The sequence below is a fragment of the Rhincodon typus genome, chromosome 18, assembly GCF_021869965.1.
Source record: "Rhincodon typus isolate 14 chromosome 18, sRhiTyp1.1, whole genome shotgun sequence".
In the NCBI taxonomy this organism is placed as follows: domain Eukaryota; kingdom Metazoa; phylum Chordata; class Chondrichthyes; order Orectolobiformes; family Rhincodontidae; genus Rhincodon; species Rhincodon typus.
This window is the reverse complement of record NC_063349.1, coordinates 34,286,480-34,309,217: the sequence shown is the minus strand read 5'-3', so window position 1 is coordinate 34,309,217 and position 22,738 is coordinate 34,286,480. Positions and strand designations below refer to the sequence as shown.

At 39.2% G+C, this 22,738-nt stretch overlaps 1 protein-coding gene across 4 annotated transcripts in view; it reads left to right on the top strand.

Moving 5' to 3' along the window:
- The window catches only part of tspan12 (tetraspanin 12), a 42,964-nt gene extending 30,485 nt beyond the window's left edge, over positions 1 to 12,479 (top strand). For all 4 annotated transcript variants that reach the window (XM_048608080.1, XM_048608081.1, XM_020529906.2 and 1 more), the window contains exon 8: positions 10,939 to 12,479. In XM_048608080.1, the coding sequence (XP_048464037.1) occupies positions 10,939 to 11,247 (309 nt within the window). In that variant the 3' untranslated portion in view covers positions 11,248 to 12,479. The remainder of the gene's footprint in view (positions 1 to 10,938) is intronic.
- Positions 12,480 to 22,738: the final 10,259 nt, after the last annotated feature.

The following is a 22,738-nucleotide window of genomic DNA, read 5'->3' as shown; positions in this document are numbered from 1 at the left end:
TCTTCTTTCCTGCAATGTAGTGAATACAGGCCCAATCTCCTTCATGTTTCTTTACTCAACAATCCACTGTGCCTATAATTAGTTGCAGAGCCCGCACATAGGTCTAACCTTCTCTAGGTAATGAGAACAACATGAGGCACTCATATTGAGGATGATGTGAAATAATAAATGATCTGTAGCTGGAAGACCATTCATCCAGCCATGCTGGCACCTTGTGGTATACCTATGTGCAAATGAGCATTTATTTATAGAAGTCCAAACTATAGATATTGAATAAATAGCCATATCACACAGGTGCCTCCTATCTCTTCCTTCTTTGCCTACCACTAGGCACTGCTCTGACATCTACAGCTGTGGTGGTACTGATGCCATGTCTTGTTAATTGTAATGACTTTGGCAGATGTCTTTTGATGGTATGGGGTTCAAAGGTTCTTAAAGGTGCTGCAGGTCTCCTGCACAAGTGCATTTCTCCTTTGCCTAACCTACTGGAGGTGATTGGGTCAATGGCAGAGGGGAGGTAGAAAGGCAGGGCAGCTCTGGGGTGCCTGGCTGGTGCCTCTCTTCCCGGTGGGTGTCCTTGAAGAGAAGGGGTAATGGGAGGAAGGCCAAGTTGCTTTGTCCCTCTCTCGCTTTGCTATTGATTCCCTGCATCTGTGCCTATAGTGATGGATTGCAGGTCCAAACACACACCTAGCAACCAATTGTGTTCTGCTGGACTTGGACCTTCAATGTAGCCACTACTCTTTCAATGGAAGCTTCCTGGAGCAATGACTGTACATAGATCTGGCATTGCCATGTCAGGTCTTTGGTCCTCCCAAGCAAGTGATTAACAAGTTCATTGTCCTGCAACTGGTAGAACCTGTGGTTGTACTGTCATTAAATTTTCAGAACACATTTATTAAATTACCGCGTCAAAGGATATTGAGGAAGACTTAAAGGGATCAGAATCCTTAAAATTCAACTTCTAAAGCCAGTGTGTAGAAGAGAGGGGACAGGCCCAGACTTAATTTTGGGTAATGAAGCCAGGCAAGTGATTGAAGTATCAGTGGGAGAACATTTTTCAGACAGCAGTCATAATTCCCTTAGATTCAAGGTTGTTATGGAAAAGGATGGATCTGAAATTAAAGTTCTATACTGGGGAAATGCCGACTTTGTATTAAAAATGAGATCTGGCATGATTTAGCCAGAGTGGACTGTGAGCCGATAGTTTTAGGTAAATCTGTGTCAGAGCAATGGGGCACATTCAAGAAGGAAACAGGGAGAGTACAGGCCCACCATATTCCAATATAGAGGGAGTGGGACCAACAAATTCTGTGAACTCTGGATATCAAGGAGTATACAGGATAGGGTAAGGAGAGAAAGGGAAGCTTATGGCATATACCCAGGAAGGAACCCAGCATCAGGAAGGGGTGGACTGTTGACAGCCATCTGCTGCCCTTGCTTCCTGCACCTCTCCACATTAACCCATCCAATGATGTCCCTTGTGCCATTATTGGAAAGGTGTTCTACTAGCAGTAACCACTATCTGCCAATGGTATCTGTCCTCAATAGAACTGCTACACTCTGGCCGGTATCTGGCAGGCAGTGGGACTTCCTTGCACAGGTTCCTTGATCCCAGGAAGCGGCCCACTGCTGTTCAGTTAAGTGCCTGAACGACACCTAATACGAGAGGCCTTCCTAAAAAGAGGAAAGTCAGGGCTGTTGTCATCTCTGCAGTTAGTGATGAACCCCTGCTGCCTCCATTAAGTACCATTTGCTAACTCTCTTCCTCTCTGTGATGCTGCCTGACTTATTCATAAGAACTTCAACAATAGACTGGAAGTGTACAAGACTTAATATTGATCTATTTCAGTACACAGCATGGTATCTTTAAGTTGCAAAGCTTAGTTTATATGGTCGGATAAAAGAAGCAGCACAAAATGATCAGAAATGATTGAAAACAATTAAATCAGTAACATTCCATAATATGTGCATGATCCCCTCCTTTTGGAGTACTAACCAGGCAGTACAGACAAACATCTAGCCTCTGGACTCTTTCTCCCTCCATTATCCCCCCACCTACTGAATCGTTTCATATTCTTCTGCTATCATTCCTTTCTTAGTTTCCTTAAACCTTTCCACCCTTTTACAATTGTCATACTTTCAAAAGCCAAGCCTAATGTTACTTAGTCACTACTTCCCAATTTGTTTTTCTCAGCATTAGTTTTCTCTCTCTTGATGCTGATGTTTGTTTTTGCAATAAAATTATGGCCTTCAGGTCTTACTGGTAGCAGCGTGAAGAGCTAAAACCTGGCTTAGGTCAAAACATATTTAATTCAATTTGCAGTAATACGATCATGACTGGAATTTATTTCAATGAAGCTTTTTGTTACTTGGAAAGAAGTAAATCATTCACAACTTGTCAACAAATAAATGCCATTTGCCAAAGGAGGTCTCTTAGGTATTTCACAGTTTATGTAAAAGTGATTTCTGCCAGGAAGTAATGAACTAAGCTTTTACATTTCCTTTTTCTTTTTCTCATTTTGTTTACATCAAGCATTGGTTAGTGTTCATATAATAGATGTGAAAATTCCCACGGCAGCATCATAAATACACAGTGGCAAAATAGTACTCATATCTTTGGAGTTCTTTTTGCCCAGTTACAACATTTTTAAAATAAAGATGGAGCTATACTTTTTTCCAAAAAATATCTTTCGCAGGCAACAATATTATACTTTAAAACAGCTCAAGAACCTGTTAATGGTACCAGTTAATTATGTGGAGCAGTGTAAACAGATTTATTTTATTCTTTGTCATAAATGCAAGTTCATTTTTACAGTTCTTAAAGCATTAGATTTATAAAGCAGTAACTTGACATGGACAGATGAATGTGAGAATAAATTCTAGATTTGCAGAGCAGTAAAACTTGATTTATAACTGTTCCTATGCCAGATGATTTTTACAATATTTGAGGTTTTACATCAATATAAAATACATATTTTTGATAACTTTGTTTGAACTATCATTTCAATTTTGAAAGCGTCAGCACCATTTTCTTTGGAGGGGGCTTTCATTCACATTCCCGTTCAGGGACTGTTGTTGAAAAGCCATTAATAATGCAGTAAATACTGCTGGAGGCTATTTAGATGTCAACCACAGCTTGTTTATAGATTACTAAAATATCACTTTAGTTGTTTAAAGGTATGAAGAAAGAACTGCACTAGAAATCTTTGCCCCTAATTCGTATTAGTGTGCACCGTGGCGTAGTGATAATGTCATTGCACTGGTAGTCCAAAACCCCAGCTTAATGTTGTTCTGCGTTGAAATACCATCATGGCAGGTGGTGAAATTTGAATTAAAGAGAAAATGGCACCATCGTTGATTGGTGTAAAAACCTGGTTCACTAATGTTCAATTAGGGATGAGCAATAAATGCTGGCCTAGCCAGTGATGCCCACATCTGTGAATAAAGTAGGAAAAATATTGCCTTAATATTTCTTTATATTATTTTTTGCACACTATATTTTAACTTCTGGTTTTTATGTTTCTACTATCATACCATTCTAGTTTTACCTGAAAGGCAAAGAAATAAAATTTGCTCATTGATTCTATGTCAGTTTTTACCCAATCTGCCAAATGACCTAATTTATGAACCAACATTTGATAACAAGAATTTATTAAATAATGTGTCAGTGGCAGGAAGCTGACAGCAAAATAGGCAAAATGATTTAGTTGGTGGCTTTCAAATAGTTAATTTACTGTGAATAATTCTGAGGTAGTGACTTATGCACTACAGAATATTACTTTTTTTCAAACACTGGTAACATCAACTGAAATCTGTCAAGCAAAAAAATTTATCTAAGCTAATGTGAAATCCAATCCTTTGGGAAATAGATCCAGGTGTTTGAAATGCTGTTTAAGTGCTAAGTGTGTAAGAACCTCAGATATCATGCCATCAGAGGTGATTCTGAAACGGCCTCACTCTATATTTATTGTGTACTGAAGGTGACAACTAAACCTTCAATCCACTTACAAGTGAGAGCTACTAACTAATATAAAAACGTAAGGTGATTTAGGAAAATGTCATTGCTACTGTGTGCATTTAGAACATAGAACATAGAACATAGAACATCACAGCGCAGTACAGGCCCTTCGGCCCTCGATGTTGCGCCGACCTGTGAAACCAATCTGAAGCCCATCTAACCTAAACTATTCCATTATCATCCATATGTTTATCCAATGACCATTTAAATGCCCTTAAAGTGGGCGAGTCTACTATTTTTGCAGGCAGGGCATTCCACGCCCTTACTACTCTGAGTAAAGAACCTACCTCTGACATCTGTCCTATATCTATCACTCCTCAATTTAAAGCTATGTCCCCTCGTGCTAGCCATCACCATCCGAGGAAAAAGGCTCCCACTGTCCACCCTATCTAATCCTCTGATCATCTTGTATGTCTCTATCAAGTCACCTCTTAACCTTCTCTCTAACGAAAACAGCCTCAAGACCCTCAGCCTTTCCTCATAAGACCTTCCCTCCATACCAGGCAACATCCTGGTAAATCTCCTCTGCACCCTTTCCAATGCTTCCACATCCTTCCTATAATGCGGTGACCAGAACTGTACGCAATACTCCAAGTGCGGCCGCACCAGAGTTTTGTACAGCTGCAACATGACCTCATGGCTCCGAAACTCAATCCCTCTACCAATAAAACCTAACATATTGTACGCCTTCTTAACAACGCTATCAACCTGGGTGGCAACTTTCAGTGATCTATGCACATGGACACCGAGATCTTTCTGCTCATCCACACTACCAAGAATCTTACCATTAGCCCAGTACTCTGTATTCCTGTTACTCCTTCCAAAGTGAATCACCTCACACTTTTCCGCATTAAACTCCATTTGCCACCTCTCAGCCCAGCTCTGCAGCTTATCTATGTCCCTCTGTAACCTGCAACATCCTTCCGCACTATCCACAACTCCACCAACTTTTGTGTCATCCGCAAATTTACTAACCTATCCTTCTACGCCCTCATCCAGGTCATTTATAAAAATGACAAACAGCAGTGGCCCCAAAACAGATCCTTGAGGTACACCACTAGTAACTGAACTCCAGGATGAACATTTCCCATCAACCACCACCCTCTGTCTTCTTACAGCTAGCCAATTTCTGATCCAAACCGCTAAATCACCCTCAATCCCATGCCTCCGTATTTTCTGCAATAGCCTACCATTTGGCAAGATTTATGATATTTATAATCCAGTGTTTCTTTTTTGGAGTTCAAATCTGTAGACAAGTATTCTACCAAATATACTTAACAGGAAATCTACATTTACATTATATTTAGCAGCACGTATTTCAGATAGTAATCTGCTACATTGCATTTAATTTACACTGTGGCTTAAAGAACACCATATTTATGTGACATTTGAGTTGGCATTATTATAATTTATTGTTAAGTGGATAAACCTCTTCATAGGAAGTCCCTTGGTAATGAGGATGACTTCCTTCCACTTTGGTGTTGTAGATCATGAGGTCTTTAAATAGTCCAGTGCTAGATCTGCACACTCTGCTGAAGGGGCTTTTGAAGCTGCTAGCGTGCTTGGGTTTTTGCAAGCTCTGTTTGCTGTTTGCCCTCAAATTCCATCTGGGCTGTCAGATACTTGATATGGTGGGAACCTTGGGGGCTGTCTCTCTCTGGTTTGGGTGGCCTTGGGCTAGAGATTCCCATGAGTCAATGTAGATATTGCATTTTATCAGGAAGGCTTTAAGGACGTTTGTGAAGCATTTTCTCTGTTCACTTTCTATAACAAAATGCAGAGCGGAAAGTTTGTTTTGGAAGTCTTATGCCAGGTTTGCGAACAATGAGGCCTCTCAATACAGTTAATTAACTTTGAACAATGTCCCAATGCTAAGAATGTTAACCTGGGAGAGGACATTGAAACTAGAGTGTTAATCCTGCCATTGGATTTGCAGAATGTTGCAGAAGCATCATTGGTGATATTTCTCAAGGATTTTGAGGCACGTTTATACAAATTATCCATGTCTCTGCATACATAAGGACTGGTAACACCGCTGGTTTGTAGACCATGAGCTTGAAGTCAAGCTTGAAGTTTTGTTGTTAAAGACTATATGGCTGAATGTTATCCAGAAGAAAATAAGTCTAAGATCTGTCAAGCATTTTGAGGGATGTTGTGACACATGGCTGAGGGAGTTTTCTCACCTTTAACTTATCAAACTCACATTCTGCTGCTGTAGCATGTTTCATATTTGATTTCCACCCCATCTCACCATGCAACATTCCCAGAATAACTTGCCATTCAGTAGATATCTGACCACAGACTGGCAACCCTTGCAATTGTGCCATTTTTGAAAGGTTACTGCGCACCAGGATACGTATTTGCAATTTGCATTGATCCTCACCTGTCAACATAATGGAATAGCAGCCATGAAGCTATGCTGCCCATGGTATGTAGCCAGCATTTCTGATAGTCCCTACACATACAACCCAATCTCTCATGTTGGTTACTGTTTGGCCACCACGCCACAGAGTTTACCTGTACATAGCTACATCTGTCTAAATATCCTCTCTGCTGGGGAGAGATGTCAAAGAGGAGTCTTGAGTCCTGTGTTCAGTAGCACAAATTGATCTTTATTTGGAGCTTTTTTACCACACTTGAGGGAGAGGCCAGAGGCTGCTCCAAAACTGGCTTTCACATGGGGCCCAGCTGCCCCCTCGATAACAGCTCTGATCACAGGAGAGGGCAGTGACACTTTACCTTTCCCAATAAAGTGCAGGATATTTATACCCTTCGTGTTACAATAATTACATGTAACATTGATGTCATTGTTCCAACCTCTGATCTATACATCCAGTTGTATAAGCACCTGATCAATGATGGACACCTTTATGGACAACACTAGGTTCTCTGATCTCATGATGTTTACCATATAGCTTTATCACTAGTCCTTGGGATCTTGTAATGCATCTCATTAATTTACATTCCAATCCTTGCAGTTATTACAGGAGATACAAAAAGATGCTCATTCCTGCTATTTGCTGTAAAATTTCAGTTCAAATATGAAGTTAGTTATATATAAAAATTATCTGGTTACATCTAATGTGAGAAGTTTTTAGTCAACTTCTTTATCACCTGACCTTGTAATGTCAAACAAACACTGCCCCTCTATCTTGTAACTGCAATTATAACTCCTTCTATTCCAATGCTGTCTGTAAGTATGTTTTACAGGGGACTGCTTCTGAGACAAACCTGAGACAAAATTTACTGTCCCTACTCTAAATATTTCTACACCAACTATTTTACTTAAGACGACATCAATTCAAATTCCATTAATAAGTTTGAAACTCAATCACTTTTTCCCAGCTCAAAAATTGTCTGAACTCCTATGGTTTTACAAGATATCTCTGTCCTCCCCTCCACCCTGGACCTTGGACATAAGATTTCATTTGAGCTGTCTCATTTAAGTTGGGAGCTGCCATTGTTTATTTTCTCAAATTTAAGCTGGTGTCCTTTAGAGGTCATCTGCTTACCCATTTGTGTTTCAGTCCTCCTTTACCAATGAGATGGGAGCACCTCTCCACTATCTGTAGCCCTTTGTTTTAAATAAATCTCTGAACTTTAGATGTAGATTGCATTTCAGAATTTCTCAATATTCAATTACCTAAAGAGGCTCCATGATTGTTGGATCATACTTTTCTTATGATTCTTGCTAAACCACAAACTTTGGGCTCTCCTCAAACATCTCTTATCAGACTGCCTCTTACAGATATCAGCCACTGTGACTTTGTACAAAACCTCCCATAATTTAATTTGTTAGTTTCTTTGTTCAATCTGTTACCTTGGGCTTATCATATTCTCAAAGCTACCATCGACCTAACATATGATCTCGTTTTCTAATGCTGAACTAAACAAGCTGTTTCTGTGCCTGCAACTAAAAATCTCTCCGCCACCTTTATGCCAACTCCACAGGCAGCCATTTTGTGCTACCTCTAAGTCAGTGCTACTGTGTCCCCAGTGTCCACTGTAGGTCCATAACTTGTCATTGTCCAGAAGGGGGACATCACATATAGGAAGGCAATTGGGTAAATATAAAACACTAAAGGGAACAAAAATGAAGCCTACTGAGGCTGAAGTCATACCCATACTACCAATCAGATTTATGAATAAAATGTAATGGTCAACAATTGTTGACTGCAGCCAGCTGTCTTCCATTGGAATCAGGTGTGAATGGGGTTCTGTTGGCTTCCATTGTCCTTGTTCTTCCCCCTCAGACACTGAGGAACTGGGAGAACGGGAGCAGTTTTCTAAGTCATCACCTCCTTGCCAGCACTGATTGTACAGCGCTTAGCACACCAGTATGATGTGGCACATTGTATTTGGACCATATTGAAGGGCCTTTCCAGACCTGTCCTTGCAGTGCAAATGCATCTTTAGCAATCTTACGGCCATGGTTGAGGAAGGAACAGCATTGTATCGGCTCTGTTGCAACCCCTGACTGAGGCAAAATGATGTCATGAGCCAAGATCGCAACGGACAGCCTTTGTTCCCCATTTACCAGTGCTGTAAAGTCTTGAAACCTCAATCGCACCAGGCACGTGGGAGTGCCTAAGGATTGATGAGTGGTAACAACTACCAGAATCACAGGCACGCGCCTCAGGGAGTGGTAACAGTGATCACCGATCACTTGAATATGAATTTAATGGAACCCTCTCCTACTGATGAATTCTGCAGCATTATGTGGCCCAGAGAAGGCTGACAGAGGACCTTCCAGGTGTGTAGCGTAAGATCCATTCTTTTAGATGCCTTTAATGAATGCATTGCTGATAGTTTGGAGCTTGGCCTCTGAGTGTGTGTGCATGCAGGTGTTGTCTATGTACTATGGCTTGATGACAGAGGTTGGGGTGGTCTTGGTTCTTGACTGGAGGTGATACAGGTTGAACGGTTTCTCACCTGTCCTATAGGATTAGCTCTACACCAGCAAGAAGCTTCATAGATACAGGGTGGAGTGTTGCAACAAGGAAGATGGAGAGGTCTCACATTGCTGAGTTGAAACAGCCTTGCTTGACCCTAGTTTGGACCCACTACACATCCAATGCATGTACATTGGTGAAGGTCAAGGCTTGTATGCCATCATGCAGCAGGCAGGGGATGGGATGAATTCCTGTGGGCAACCAAATTTGTGGAGGATGCTTATAATTCCTCTTAGTTGACAGAGGCGAAGGCCTTTGAGGTCTACAGGGAAACATCAAGACTGGTTTGATGAAAAAGACCAGGAAATCAGATGCTACAAAATCACAAGTGCAAAGTATTCTTGTACTGGAAATATCAAATGAACCAAATATCAATGAAACAAAATTGGGTCTATAAACAAATTAAGGCTGAGGCCTAGCAAAAAAAAAGTCTAAAGATCAGCTGGTGGGCAGAAAGTGTGGAGGAAATACAGCATCTCGCTGAAAGCCATAACATGTGTGAATTTAAATGCCTCTTCTAGATCAGTTACTGGTAACCCCTCCCAAGATGTTGATAGTGGGAGCACAGCAAAGGTAATGACATTGAATGTCAGGGGGAAATGTTCGATTCTGTCTTGTTTGAGCTATTCATTGCCTGGCACTTAGATGGCACAAATGTTACTTGCCACTTATCAGCTCAAGCCTGAATGTTGTCCAGCTTGTAACGCATATGGACATTGATGATTTCAATATCTGAGGAGTAACAAATTGTGCTGAACATTGTATAATCATCAGTGAATACCCCCACATGTGACTTCGTGCTGGAGGAAGGTCTTTGATGAAGCAGCTGAAGATGGTTGGGTCCAGGGTATTACCCTGAGGAACTTCTACAGTGAACAACCACAATGACCTTCCTCTGTGCTGGTCTGACTCCATCCAGTGTAGGGTTTTCCCTATGATTCCCATTGACTTCAATATTACTAAGGCTACTTTATACTATAGTTGGTCAAATGATATTTTGTGAAGGAAAGGAACTTTCATCTTGCCTCTGGAATTCAGCTGTTTTGTCCAGTTTTTGGACCAAGGCTGTAATGATGTCAGGAGCTGAGTGCCTGGATTGGGATATTATGCAGATTTTCATTAGTTAACCCCATCCCCTCTCTGTACTTCAGCTCATTTTCTTTTGCTCTGCAAGTTGCTGGAACTACAAGCTAAAAATAGCACATCTAAAAAAAAATAGAGGAACAGCAGAGAAAATAGTAATGTGAACTTGGCTCAAATCAGGTGCAGAAAAGGATATGGAAAAAGTGATGGGTTAAGAGAGAGAATAGATGCAGAAGTAAAGTAAGAAAAATATTAAATTATACATTTGACCTTTAAAAATCTTAAGAACAATTTACAACCTGCCCAAATGAGACCTTGCAGATTCAATTTTTCTTTTTCTATCAGGGTGTTAAGTATTTCAGCAACATAAAATTTTGTTGTCACAAGGGTCATATTACTGTTAGACACCAGCCTTTCTGTGGTGAATTTAATTTTTAATGTGATTTTTAATTTAGGTACTGCAATTTCTTGAAACGTGTGGGAAGCTCAGAGTGAGATTCTACTCTTGCAACTTGAACTTGTAGAATGCTGCAACTTATCCAGTTGCTTTAGTGCTTTGCAAATTAAGGTTCTCATGCTTGCCATAAATTGTTAGACAACTTACACACTAACAATGTCTTAACTCTGTTATTTTGCCAGCTAATTCAGATCCTTTGTGCAGAATATTTACAAGCAGTAATTAGCACCTTGCATACCAAAATATAAATTGAAAATATGAGGCTGTTTCCACTGAGTGCAAACTCATACTTTACTGCACTTTTGATGTTGATGCAGAACACACAGTCGAACTTCAGAGTGTTTCAGCAGAGAAAGAAACCTATACTTAAAAGAGGGTTTTTTTAAAGGGTTATTTAATGTAACATCCTTTGTTTTTTGAAACAGGGCTGTGGACAGAAAATATTCAACTTCCTACGTGGCACAAAGCAATTACAAGTGTTGAAGTTTCTTGGGATTTCCATTGGAGTGACACAGTTACTGGCCATGATACTGACTATTACATTGCTTTGGGCCTTATACTACGACAAAAAGGAACCAAGAACTGGCCAAAGGATGGGCCCAAAAAATCTGAGTGTCCAGCACTTTGCCTGTCATTCAATAGAACTAACGAAGCATGTGCCAAAGAACAATGAGCTGAGACAGACACGTGCAGCACACAAGTTTTGTACACACTTTGAAATAGAGGAATTATAGCTGGTATTGATCAAGTCAGCTGGATGCTGGAAACTTAGCATGAAAATTTCTTTTACCATTGCACAGATATCACTATAGAATTTTGAAAGGACTTCTGAATTCTGAATTACCGCATCAGACCAAACAAATGTTTAAGAGGCTGAGAAAGAAACTTTTCAGCAAAGGTAACTGGAAAAGGGTTTACTTTGATTAAGATATTTTTGATTGCTGCTACAGAAGACATGTACTCTCTTGAGTATCAGTCTCCCTTTTGACCATCTTTACTTGACATTCAATTGATTGATTCATTGTTGTCTCGTGTACCAACATACAGTGAAAAGTGTTGTTTTGTGTGCTATTCAGGCAGATCATACTGTACAAAGGGCATCAGGGTGGCATCCATTCATTTGAGATCTTCTTATGTCTTTGCTTCTGACCTTCATTCCAGGACAACAAAATCAATTATTTTCCAGGCATTGATGTTTACCCATTGTAACACCAAAGAGCAGTAGGAATACTGAACATCATCTATCAGTGATGCTCTGATCAATGTAATAGTTCATTAATTAAATATATTTTACAAGCCTTTTGACAGGGTTCTCGAATACCAGAATTATTGTAATGGACCAGGAGTTCTGAGTTCACCAGTTTTTTTTTTCAGGAAAGCTTGATTGCTGTGCTTTGAAAATTTTCCTGAAATATATTAATCAATTCAAATTTGTTTATGTTCTGTCTTAACTAAATATTAATGTAATTGATTAATGTACTATTCTGTGTCATTTATTGTTGGGTACAAGAAATCACATCATTGAATATTAGTCTTTGAATTTAGCTCCTTTCTAATTTTTACGATACCATATCAGAAATTTCCATCTTTGTTTTAAAACGATTGATGTATGTAGAACCTATTTACTGTATGATTACAAAAATCACATTTGTGATTATGCTGTGTTATTTATGTGTTGTATGTTTCAATAATTGTTTTTTAAGTAATGCAAACCATTGCATCAAATGGCAGCACTGCTTAGATTTTCTATGTTTAATATTTCAAGGGTACACTGAAAAAGGCTTTGAATCTATTGATTTTCACTTCTGAAATAAGTTTTACAACAATGTTCCTTCATAGTTATAGTGTTGCAATTTGTTGGAACAATGACGCACTTCGACATTGAGTGCTAAAATATAGATTTATGGCCATAATCCTGGTTATCAAAGTTAAGTCTGAGCAAATACATATTCATTGGAAAATTTAATGGCTTTTGGCGAGTGCCTTTGCGTATGGGAGTTGGGACGTTATGTTGAGTTTGCACAGAATGTTGGTGGGGCCTCTTCAGGAGTACTGTGTCCAGTTCTGGTCTCCCTGTTGTAGGAAGGATATTATTAAGCTGGAGAGAGTTCAGAAGAGACTTACCAGGATGTTGCTGGGAATGGAGGGTTTGAGTTATAAGGAGAGGCTGGATAGGCTGGGACTTTTTTAATTAGAGAGTAGAAGTTGAGAGGTGACCTTTAAAGAGTTTTATAAAATAATGAGGGGTATAGATAAGGTGAATGGCAGGTGTCTTTTCCCGAGGGTGGGGAATTTCAAGACTAGGGGTCATATTTTTAAGGTGAGAGGATAAAGATTTTAAAAAGACATTATGGGCAATTTTTTTTAACAGTGGTTCATGTGTGGGATGAACTTCGGGAGGAAGTGGTGGATGCGGGTACAGTTACAAGGCTTAAAAGACATTTGGCTAATTCTGTGAATAAGAAATGTTTGGAGGGATATGGGCTAAGTGCAGACAGGTGGGACTATTTTAGTTTGGGATTAGGATTAGTATGGACTGGTTGGACCAAATGGTCTGTTTCTATGTTGTATGATTCTATGACTCTATGAAATTTTAGCAGGTCACATTATGAAGCTTTCATGCACCTACCACTTTATGCCACAAACAAATTGTTTGCTATTGGAAGAAAATGCTGAGAAGGACAGAACAGTTATAGGAAGGTCCACAAATTAACATTGACAGCTACTTTTACTCTTAACACTATTTTGAAAATGAACCAATTTTGATTTCATGAAGTCCTAATTCAAGGTTTAAATCCCAAAAGATATAAATTGAGATGACAGATTTCAACTGCATAAGACAAGGCATAAATATTCTTTGTGAACCTCATATCATTGGTTATCCTTACATTATGGGAATAATGACATATGTAAAAAAAAAATTAGACATAATATGATGGGCTAATAATCGTTGGTCCTAAGAGTTAGCAGGAATAGAGCAAAAAAGATAGCACTTTGAAAGGCTTCAGGATTTTTTTTCCCTAAAATCACACAGCATTCTGCACAACATTTTGTTTTTATCCTCTTGTGGGACATGGCATCACTGGCTGGCCAGCAGTTATTGTCCATCCCTAGGTGCGATTGAGGAGGTGGTAGTGAGCTGCCTTCTTCAACCACTGCAGTCTGTGCCGTAGGTAGACCTACTATGCCCTTAGGGAGGGAATTCCAGGATTTTGACGCAGTGACAATGAAGGAATGGTGAAATATTTCCAAGTCAGGATGGTGAGCAGCTTGAAGGGGAAATTATGGGTTTTGGTGATCCCATGTATCTGCTGCCCTCGACCTTCTAGTTGGAAGTGGTTGTGGATTTAGAAGTTGCTATCAAAGAATCTTTAGTGAGTACTACAGCGCATCTTGTAGACAGTACACACCGCTACCACTGAGTGTCTGTAGTGGAGGGAGTGGATGCTTGTGGATGTAGTGCCAATCAAGTGGGCTGCTTTGACCTGGATGGTATCAAGCTTTCTTGAGTGTTGATGGAGATGCACCTATCCAGGCAAGTGGGGAGTATTCATCACACTCCTGATTTGTGCCTTGTAGATGGTGGACAAGCTTGGGGAGTTAGGAGGTGCAGTATTCCTAGCTTATAACCTGACAATGTACATATATGGCAAGTCCAGTTAGGTTTCTGGACAGTGGTAACCTCCCGGATGTTGATAGTGGGGGAATTCAGGTGATGGTAACACCACTGAATGTCAAGGGGTGGTTTTTAGGTTGTCTCTGTCTCTGTCTCTGATTGAAGATGGTCGTTACTCAGAATTTGTGTGGCATGAAAGCTACTTGCTCCTTGTCAACTCAAGCCTGAATATTGTCCAGATGTTCCAATTTAATATGGCTACTTCAGGATCTGGAGGATAATACATGGGCTGAATTTTTATAATTGCAGGATTTTTATCAAGAAAATATATTGTATTTCTGATAGGATCAACAATTAGGGAGGGAAAGAAGAGTCAAAAGAAAGAAATGTACAAACTGCAATAAATAGCTGCAAAAGATTGTAAGTATAAATAGCTATAATGAATGAAAGAATGTGAAGATGGCACTTATGAATTTAAACTCATTTCAGTGGGGTAGCTGGGAATCTGTGAACCCTGGCCAGTACAGGGTCAACCTTAAGAATTATAGAGTGACAGAACTGTACAACATGGAAACAGACCCTTTGGTCCAACTTGTCCATGCTGACCAGATATCTTAAACTGATCTAGTCTCATTTGCCAACATTTGGCCCATATCCCTCTCTTAAACCCTTCCTATTCACGTACCCATCCAGATGCTTTTTAAATGTTGTAATTGTACTCGCCTCCACCACTTCCTCCAGCCACTTGTTTTATACATGCACCACCCTCTGTATGAAAATGTTGCACCTCAGGTCCCTTTTAAATCTTTCCCCTTTCATCTTAAACCTATGTCCTGTACTTTGGACTCCCCTACCCAAAAAAGACCTTGGCTATTCACCCTATCCATGCCCCTCATGATTTTATAAACCTCTATAAGATCACCCCTCAGCCTCCAACACTCCAGGGAAAAAAGCCCCAGCATTTTCAGCCTCTCCTTGTAACTCAAACCCTCTAATCCAGGCAACATCCTTATAAATCTTTTCTGAACTCTTTCAAGTTTAACAACATCTTTCCTATAGCAGGGAGACCAGAATTGAACTCGGTATTCTAAAAGTGGCCTAACCAATGTCTTGTACAGCTGCAACATGACATCTCAACTCCTATATTCAAGGCACTGAATAATGAAGGCAAGCATGCCAAACTCTACCTTCACCACCCTGTCTACCCGTGACTCCGCTTTCAAGGAACTATGATACTGCACCCCTAAGTCCCTTTATTTGGTAATACTCACCAGAGTTCTACCATTATGTGTAAACGTCCTGCCCTGACTTGCCTTACCAAAATGCAGCATCTCACATTTATCTAAATTAAACTCTCTCTGCCAATCCTTGGCCCATTGGCCCATCTGATCAAGGTCCCATTGAAGAAGGTTATCTCAGAGTACAATTGGATACAGGTTACTGTGTTTTTGATGAGTTGGAGTTTGTATAGGTTCGTATCAGGTAAACCAGCAAAGAAAGCGTACTAGAAATCAAGCATTCAGGTGATTATGGCCTGAATAAGAGTTTCAACGGTGTAGGTGAGAAGATAAAGAGAAGCCTTTGAGATGGACCAAATATATAATTAGAGACCATTGCTTGGCAGCATCAACAGGAGGAGAGGCTATAGTGCTTAGCATTATTTAGGCCCATATATCAGCTGAGGATAGGTATGTTATTAATCACAGAATCCAAAAGGCTATCAAAAAATGTTTTTTCTTCCAAAGGTTCATTTTGAAGTAGCCACATAACAATGTGATACGTGTTAATTACTCCTAATCTAGCTGTCTGGCACAGAAAATTAACTCTTGCAAGTATGGAGACTTGTTCCTTAATGTTGCAGGTGTTCTTGAATATTTCTTCTCTCTCAGTCCAATCTTTAGTTCCCTGTTTTTCTCTTCCTAGATCAGGTTTGATGTTGAAATCTCAATTCTTATGATGCTAATATCACAATGTTACAATCTGGCTAGTTAAGGAAATCCATGTTGCTTGCCTTGTAAAGCCTGTTTCACCTGGCATTGCTCCAACAATTTACAGCATAAAATATTGTTAACATTAAATGGGCAAAGGCACCTTTAACTAACAGTAGGCTGTGTTTGTCACACTGCCACAGGAGATTTTCAGTCATTATTTCAAGCCAACATCCCGATTTGATAACCCATTGAGATGAATTAACAAAAACACCATGCTTCCCATTATTAATTAAATTCTTAATATTTGTTCAGCAGGGTATTATGACTTTCCATCCACAGCCAACATTATACCTTACTACAGCGTGGTGTGACTTAATTGTCAGCTGACATGCATTGATGATTCCTCCCATCTCTGAATGTCAAACAGTAGATCAATATTTCAACCCTGGACAGGCAATACAAAGATGCTATTTATCTTGTTAAATTGTTATTCCAAATAAAAATCACCACAACATTGAAGAGTAAACTCTGCAACATATGGGTCTGACAAAATAAACTGCATTTTAATTGCACCCAGGTCTTTAGCATTACATTGTTAATTTACATACCCCTGAACCATTTGAACACCTCTGCCCTTAATGACTTTTGCTGACTGAAAGTGAAAGTGAATTCCATTCATTAAATTTTCTGTCATAAGTGACTTACATTTCCTCTGCCAATTTGGGTGTTGGTTTTTTTTTAGCCCTTGGGAACTTAACAGCAGCTGGTCGACATTGATTTCACTTTTGTTTCAGTAAATTAATAATGCAGCAAAGTTTTTCAGAACTGATGTGCTTGCCAGAGGCTTCCCAGCATCCTGGGTGCATTTTGTATGGTATGAATTAATCATTGTTGCATACTAATAATTATTCAACTATTATGCCTCATACATTAGGTTTGAATTCTTCTCAAGGTGGAAAAGCTATGCCTTTGAATCAGAGTTAAAGGGAATACGCTTTGAATTTATATAAGTTTGAATATAGTTACGCTGAAGCCTGTCAGTATGTATAATTAATTGAGCCATTTAGCAGGTTCAGCAAAATAAGGTTTATGAAGTTTTCATAAGCAATAGCACATTTTCTACTTTATAAAGTATTGGGTCAGGTGGAGCAGATGTAAGTGACTTGTCACAATTATTAAACACAATGTCCCTGAATGATAAAGGTGGCACAAGGTTGATTGTACAGTCATCAAGAACTTACTAAGACTTAGCCTGATGTAGATTTGAGATCTACATAACCTTCTAGTAGTCTTTAAGGTTAATAAATTGGGATACTAGTGGCATTTAGTGAGCTGCAAAATTTTAAACAGTCATAAAGCAAAACTTTGCTAGCTAAATAATATAATTTCTGACATATTGGGGAGAGCCACAGAAATGACTGGAAATTTTGGGTAAAGAGCAGAGAGAATTTCTAATTGATAATTTCTTATTTCATATAGGTTGGAAATGATACAAGTCCATTGGTTTGAAAACCTCAACATTTTAGAACTTATTATCTCTAACACTGAAAAATGTGAAGCTCTCATATCTATATATTTAGGATTGTTACAAAATGATAACTAAAATCTCTTACCTGAAATTCTTTATGGCTTTTACATTGTTTTCCCTAGAAGTGTGTTCTTTCTACCCTAATTTTTCTCCTGGGTGATAAATTAAGTCCAATTCTCTGGCTAGTGAACCCTCATTTGACCTTACATTTACATTGCTGTTGTTAATTGCCAGAAAGTACCTGAATAACCCAGAATGACACCCATACACAGTGTATAAGTTTTCCTTTATAGCTGAAACGTTAACTGTTTTCATTAAAATTATGGAGTACTAAATTTAAATCTTTGATTTTTTTCAGTTTGATGAAATCAGCCTAATTTTGCTCATCTGAGTGAAAACAGCATGGATTACAGATTCTTAATAAAGTGATTATTCATTCTCAGAATATAGTCATTATGAGAGGCTCACATTGGTTCGTTGCTCGTAGATCTGTGGCGATCATGATGAGCCTCCTTCTTGGACTGTTGTAGGTTGTGTGGTGAAAGTATTTCTTTGATGTTGCTAAGAGTTCCAGAGTTACAAGACTTTGACCTGGCAAAAATGGAGGAGTTATGATATACACCCATTTCAGGTTGATGGAGAACTTGAGTGATGCTACTCCCATGCAATTCCTATACTTACTTTATGGGCTGAATTTGGGATGTGCTGATGCTGAAGACTCGATGTGTTGCTGCAGTGCATTCTGTAGTTTATCTCTGCTGCTGTTATGATACATCATTGGTAGAGGGCAGTAGCAAAATAGATTTATCCATCTGGGATTTGTTCATCTGCTGAGGACTGGGAGTTGCTGTGACAAACTTAAGAATTGACATGAATAGGGTTCAGTTGGGAATGATAAAATACAATTGTACATGTATCAGAAATTAAGTTGGGAACTACAACCTTGCAGGCCCAGCCTGGAAGGTGGGAGAGATTCCTAATTTGGAGGCAATCTTCCTAAACGCTGTTAGTTGACCTCAAAGTTATTGAATGATGTCAGAATGCTTCTGGTCCAGCAGTAGGAGTACGTGACTTCTCTGACAAGTAACTACTCAACTTCTATTTTTTGGATTATCTCAAGCCGAATGTGGCCTCAGGTGCACTCATCCTGAGGTGTATTTCCCTCACTTTCCTGACTTGAGCCTTGTAGATATGCCCTCAATGTTATCCAGTCTTGCTGCATGTAGGTATGAATCGTTTCATGTGTGAGGAATTGCTCATTGAGCTTTATGCTGAACAATTATCAGTGAACAATTCCATTTCTGACCTTCATTGTGAAGGTCATTGATGAAGCAACTGAAGATAATAGGGATTAGAAATCATCTTCAATAGCTAACTCTTTAACAAAAATTGCAATATTAAATGTCTCCCAATAGATAATGTTCTTAAATAATAATATTCTGTTGGTCTCATTCTTGAAGTTAATTTACAAGGTGTCACAACAACACTTCAGTTCCACAGAAGAGAAAATCTCAAAGATGCTTTTAAAAACAAAGTAACCGTTTGTGTTTATCATCCAAATTGTAAATGCTAATTTGGCTTAGTACAGTAAAATCTTTTGCATAACTCAGAAAATGCAAATTCTTATTATATTTCAGTTTTCTCTACATTCTTCCAATTTTATAAATCAAAAATAGAAGCAGCAGTATGCCTTTTGTCCAATCAAGACCACTCCGCCATTTAACATGATCATGGTTGAGCCTCTATCTCCGTGCCATACTTCTGATCTTGCCCCATTCTCTATTACACCTTCAGGCTCTAGAAATCAATTGATTTATTATTTAAATATATTCAGTGACTTGACCTCCACAGCTATCTCCAGAGTGGTAGAGAATGCTGCAAGTTCCCCTTCCTCTGAGTGGAGAAATTTGTCATCATAGTTCAAACTGTCCTCCTGTGCACTCTGAGACCACGATCACTCCTTGTTCTGGAGCCCCAGTAAAGGGAAACAAGATCTTTGCATCCAGCCTGTCCAGCCCTACCATAATTGTTTCTGTTTCAATGAGATCCCTCCTCATTCTTGTAAATTCTTGTGAATATAGACCCATTCAACACAATGTCTTCTCATATGCCAAACCTGCCACACAGTCTGGTGAAGCTTTCTGACACGACATTTATGGAAAGGAGATGAAAACTGAACACAGTCCTTCAATTATGGTCTCAGCAAGTTCTCTGTTTAACTGCAGTATGACTTCCTTGCTGTTGTATATAAACCATCTTGTAAGGAAGGCCAATATACCATTTGCCTTCATAACATCTTATTACATGCTTGCTTTCAGTGACTGATGTACAAGGACATACAGGTACCTGTGTACATCATCATTTTCCAGACCATCACATTTTAGGTATTACTCTGCCATTCTGTTTTTCCTAGCTAAGTGAACAATTTCACACATTATACTTTATTGGCATGTATTTGTCCACTCACTCAACTAAATTATTCTTAAGTCTCTTTACTTCCTACTGCCATTCTCAATACCACCCAGTTTTCTGTCATGAGCAAACTTAGAAATATTACATTTTATCCCCTCATTCAAATTGTTAATATATATTGTGAATACCTGGGGCCTGAGCACTGATCCCTACGGTATCCCATTTGCCACCACCATTCATGTTGAAAATAATCAATAAAATCATAAGTAGATGTGTGGTTATGGGGATAGGGGTGGGATGTTATTTGGAGAGTTGGTGCAGACAAGATGGGCTGAATAGCCACTATCTGTGCTATAGGGATTCTGTTATTCAGAAGGAGGCTATTCATCTCATTAAGTATGCTCTGCCATTCAGTGGGATCATGGCTAATCTGATAATTTGTAAATCCAGTTCTCTGCCTTTTCCCTTTATTCCCTTACTGAATAAAAATCTTTCTATCTCAGCTTTAAATATACTTAATGACCCAATCTCAATAGCTCTCTGAGGTAAAGCATTCCACAGATTCACTGTTCTCTGACAGAAGCAATTACACCTCACCTCTGGATTGGAGGGCATCCACCTTTTCTGAGATTACATTCTCTGGTCCTATATTCTCCCATATCTAACCTGTCAAATCCCCCAAGGAAGTAAATAAGGTCATTTCTTATTCTTCTAAAGTCCTAAGATTGTATATCCAATCTACTCAACTTGGCCTCATCAGGCAATCCCTTCATTCCTGGTATTGGCCTAGTGAATCTTCCCTGGTCTGTCTCCAATGCCAGTATGTCTTTCCTTAAGTTCCTTAAAGGGACCAAACTGTTCAGTATTCCAGATGTGGACTAATGAGTGCCTTGTGTAGTTTAAGCAATACTTCCCTATTTTTATAATTCATTCCATTGAAATAAAGGCCAACATTCCACTTGATTTCCTAAAAACCGCTGAACTTGCATACTGTTTTTTTTTGTGATTTATGCATGAAGACGCTCAAATCCCTCTGTGCTGCATCTTTCTGTAGTCGTTCTCCATTTAAATAATATTCATCATCTGTATTTTTCGCCAAAATGCTTTACCTCACATTTTCCCACATTATATTGCATCGACCAAATGTTTGTCCAGTCACTTATGCAGACTTTTTGTGTCATCCTCACTCTTTGCCTTACTCTCAGTTTCCTGTCTGCAGCTGGGTAATTGAAAACTAAAAGAACGCTCAGATACAAAAATAGTAGAATTATTGATCCCACAATCAGGTGGTTGTCTGTGTGGAGTTTGCACGTTGTCCCTGTGTCTGTGTGGGTTTCTGCCAGGTGCTCCAGTTTTCTCCCACAGTCCAAAGATGTGCAGGCTAGGTGGATTGGTCGTGCTAAATTGCCCATAGTGTTCAGGGATGTTTAGGTTAGTTGGGTTAGCCATGGGAAATGCAAGGTTACAGGGAGGGGGTGGGGTGCTGTTTGAAGGGTCAGTGTGGACTTGTGGGACCAAAGGGCCTGTTTCTGTACTGTAGGGATTATTTTCTTTAAAAAAAGCAGTCAGGAACGTGTATCAAGAAAAATACTCTTTTGCTTAATAGAATGGTACATATTTGGGACAATCTACCAAGAAAGGCAATAAAAGTAAGAGCATGGGGGTTACTGAAAATATAATTGGATGTCATGATGAGGGAAAGTTACTGTACTGGAAGAATGAGTTTTTGTGAGTCTAATGACATTGTATTCTAGTCTCAGCAGTATATAAATTATATTTTTGTTACTAAGTTTTCCTGAGCCAACAGGCTTCTACATCTAAATCACTGAGGGAATTTTTCTCTTTAAAAACGTTTTCAATTTCAAATTTCAATTCACTTCAAGCATTGTTATTTTGTAAAGCACAGCTCCAATGATAATGGTGAATTCTTTATCACTCCCAAATGCATTATTTTTATGTCAAATCCAATGACTGTAAATATAACCAGGCTAATTGACAGTGAACAGTTTTAACTGCTGTGCTTTATTTTGTCTTAATCTGATATCCATTTATCAATTGCAAGTAAGAATTTTGAGAAACAATCAGGAGAATGATCCGCAGTTGATACTTCCTTTCCTTATCCTGGTATGCTGAGGCCAAATGTAAGCAAGATCACTACATGTTTATATGCTTAGTTTAGACTAACTCAACACGGATCTGGAATCAAACATGGCAATTTTTTGTACTTTTAAGGCTTAGCTACTACTGCTTTAATATTGATATCTGGGTCATTCAGGTATTTTCTGGCAGTCAGAAAGAGCAATATAAGTGGAAGATCTGGTGAGGGCTGGTTGGCAACTTACATTGTTGAACTTAACATATGCCATCAAGAAGCCAGATTTCTTTTCATATAACATTCTTGTAAACATTAAATTTGAGGCATTGAGGACTTTGAGCCAATTTAAAGAATGAAGATGGGCCAATGAGTGACTTTGTGCAGGATAAGGCATAGGCAGTAGAGATTTGTATCTATACAAGGTACAGGATGGACAGTTCAACCAGACAGCATCGGAATTGTAAAGTCTGACAGTGACAAAGGCATGAATTTGGGTGTCACGCTATGGGAATAATGTGAATAGACTGAAAAGAACGCAGAAGGGATTAACTGGATCCAGGGATATGAAACAACAAGGTGCAGGGCTGGATGAACACAGCAGGCCAAGCAGCATCATAGGAGCAGAGAGGCTGACGTTTCGGGC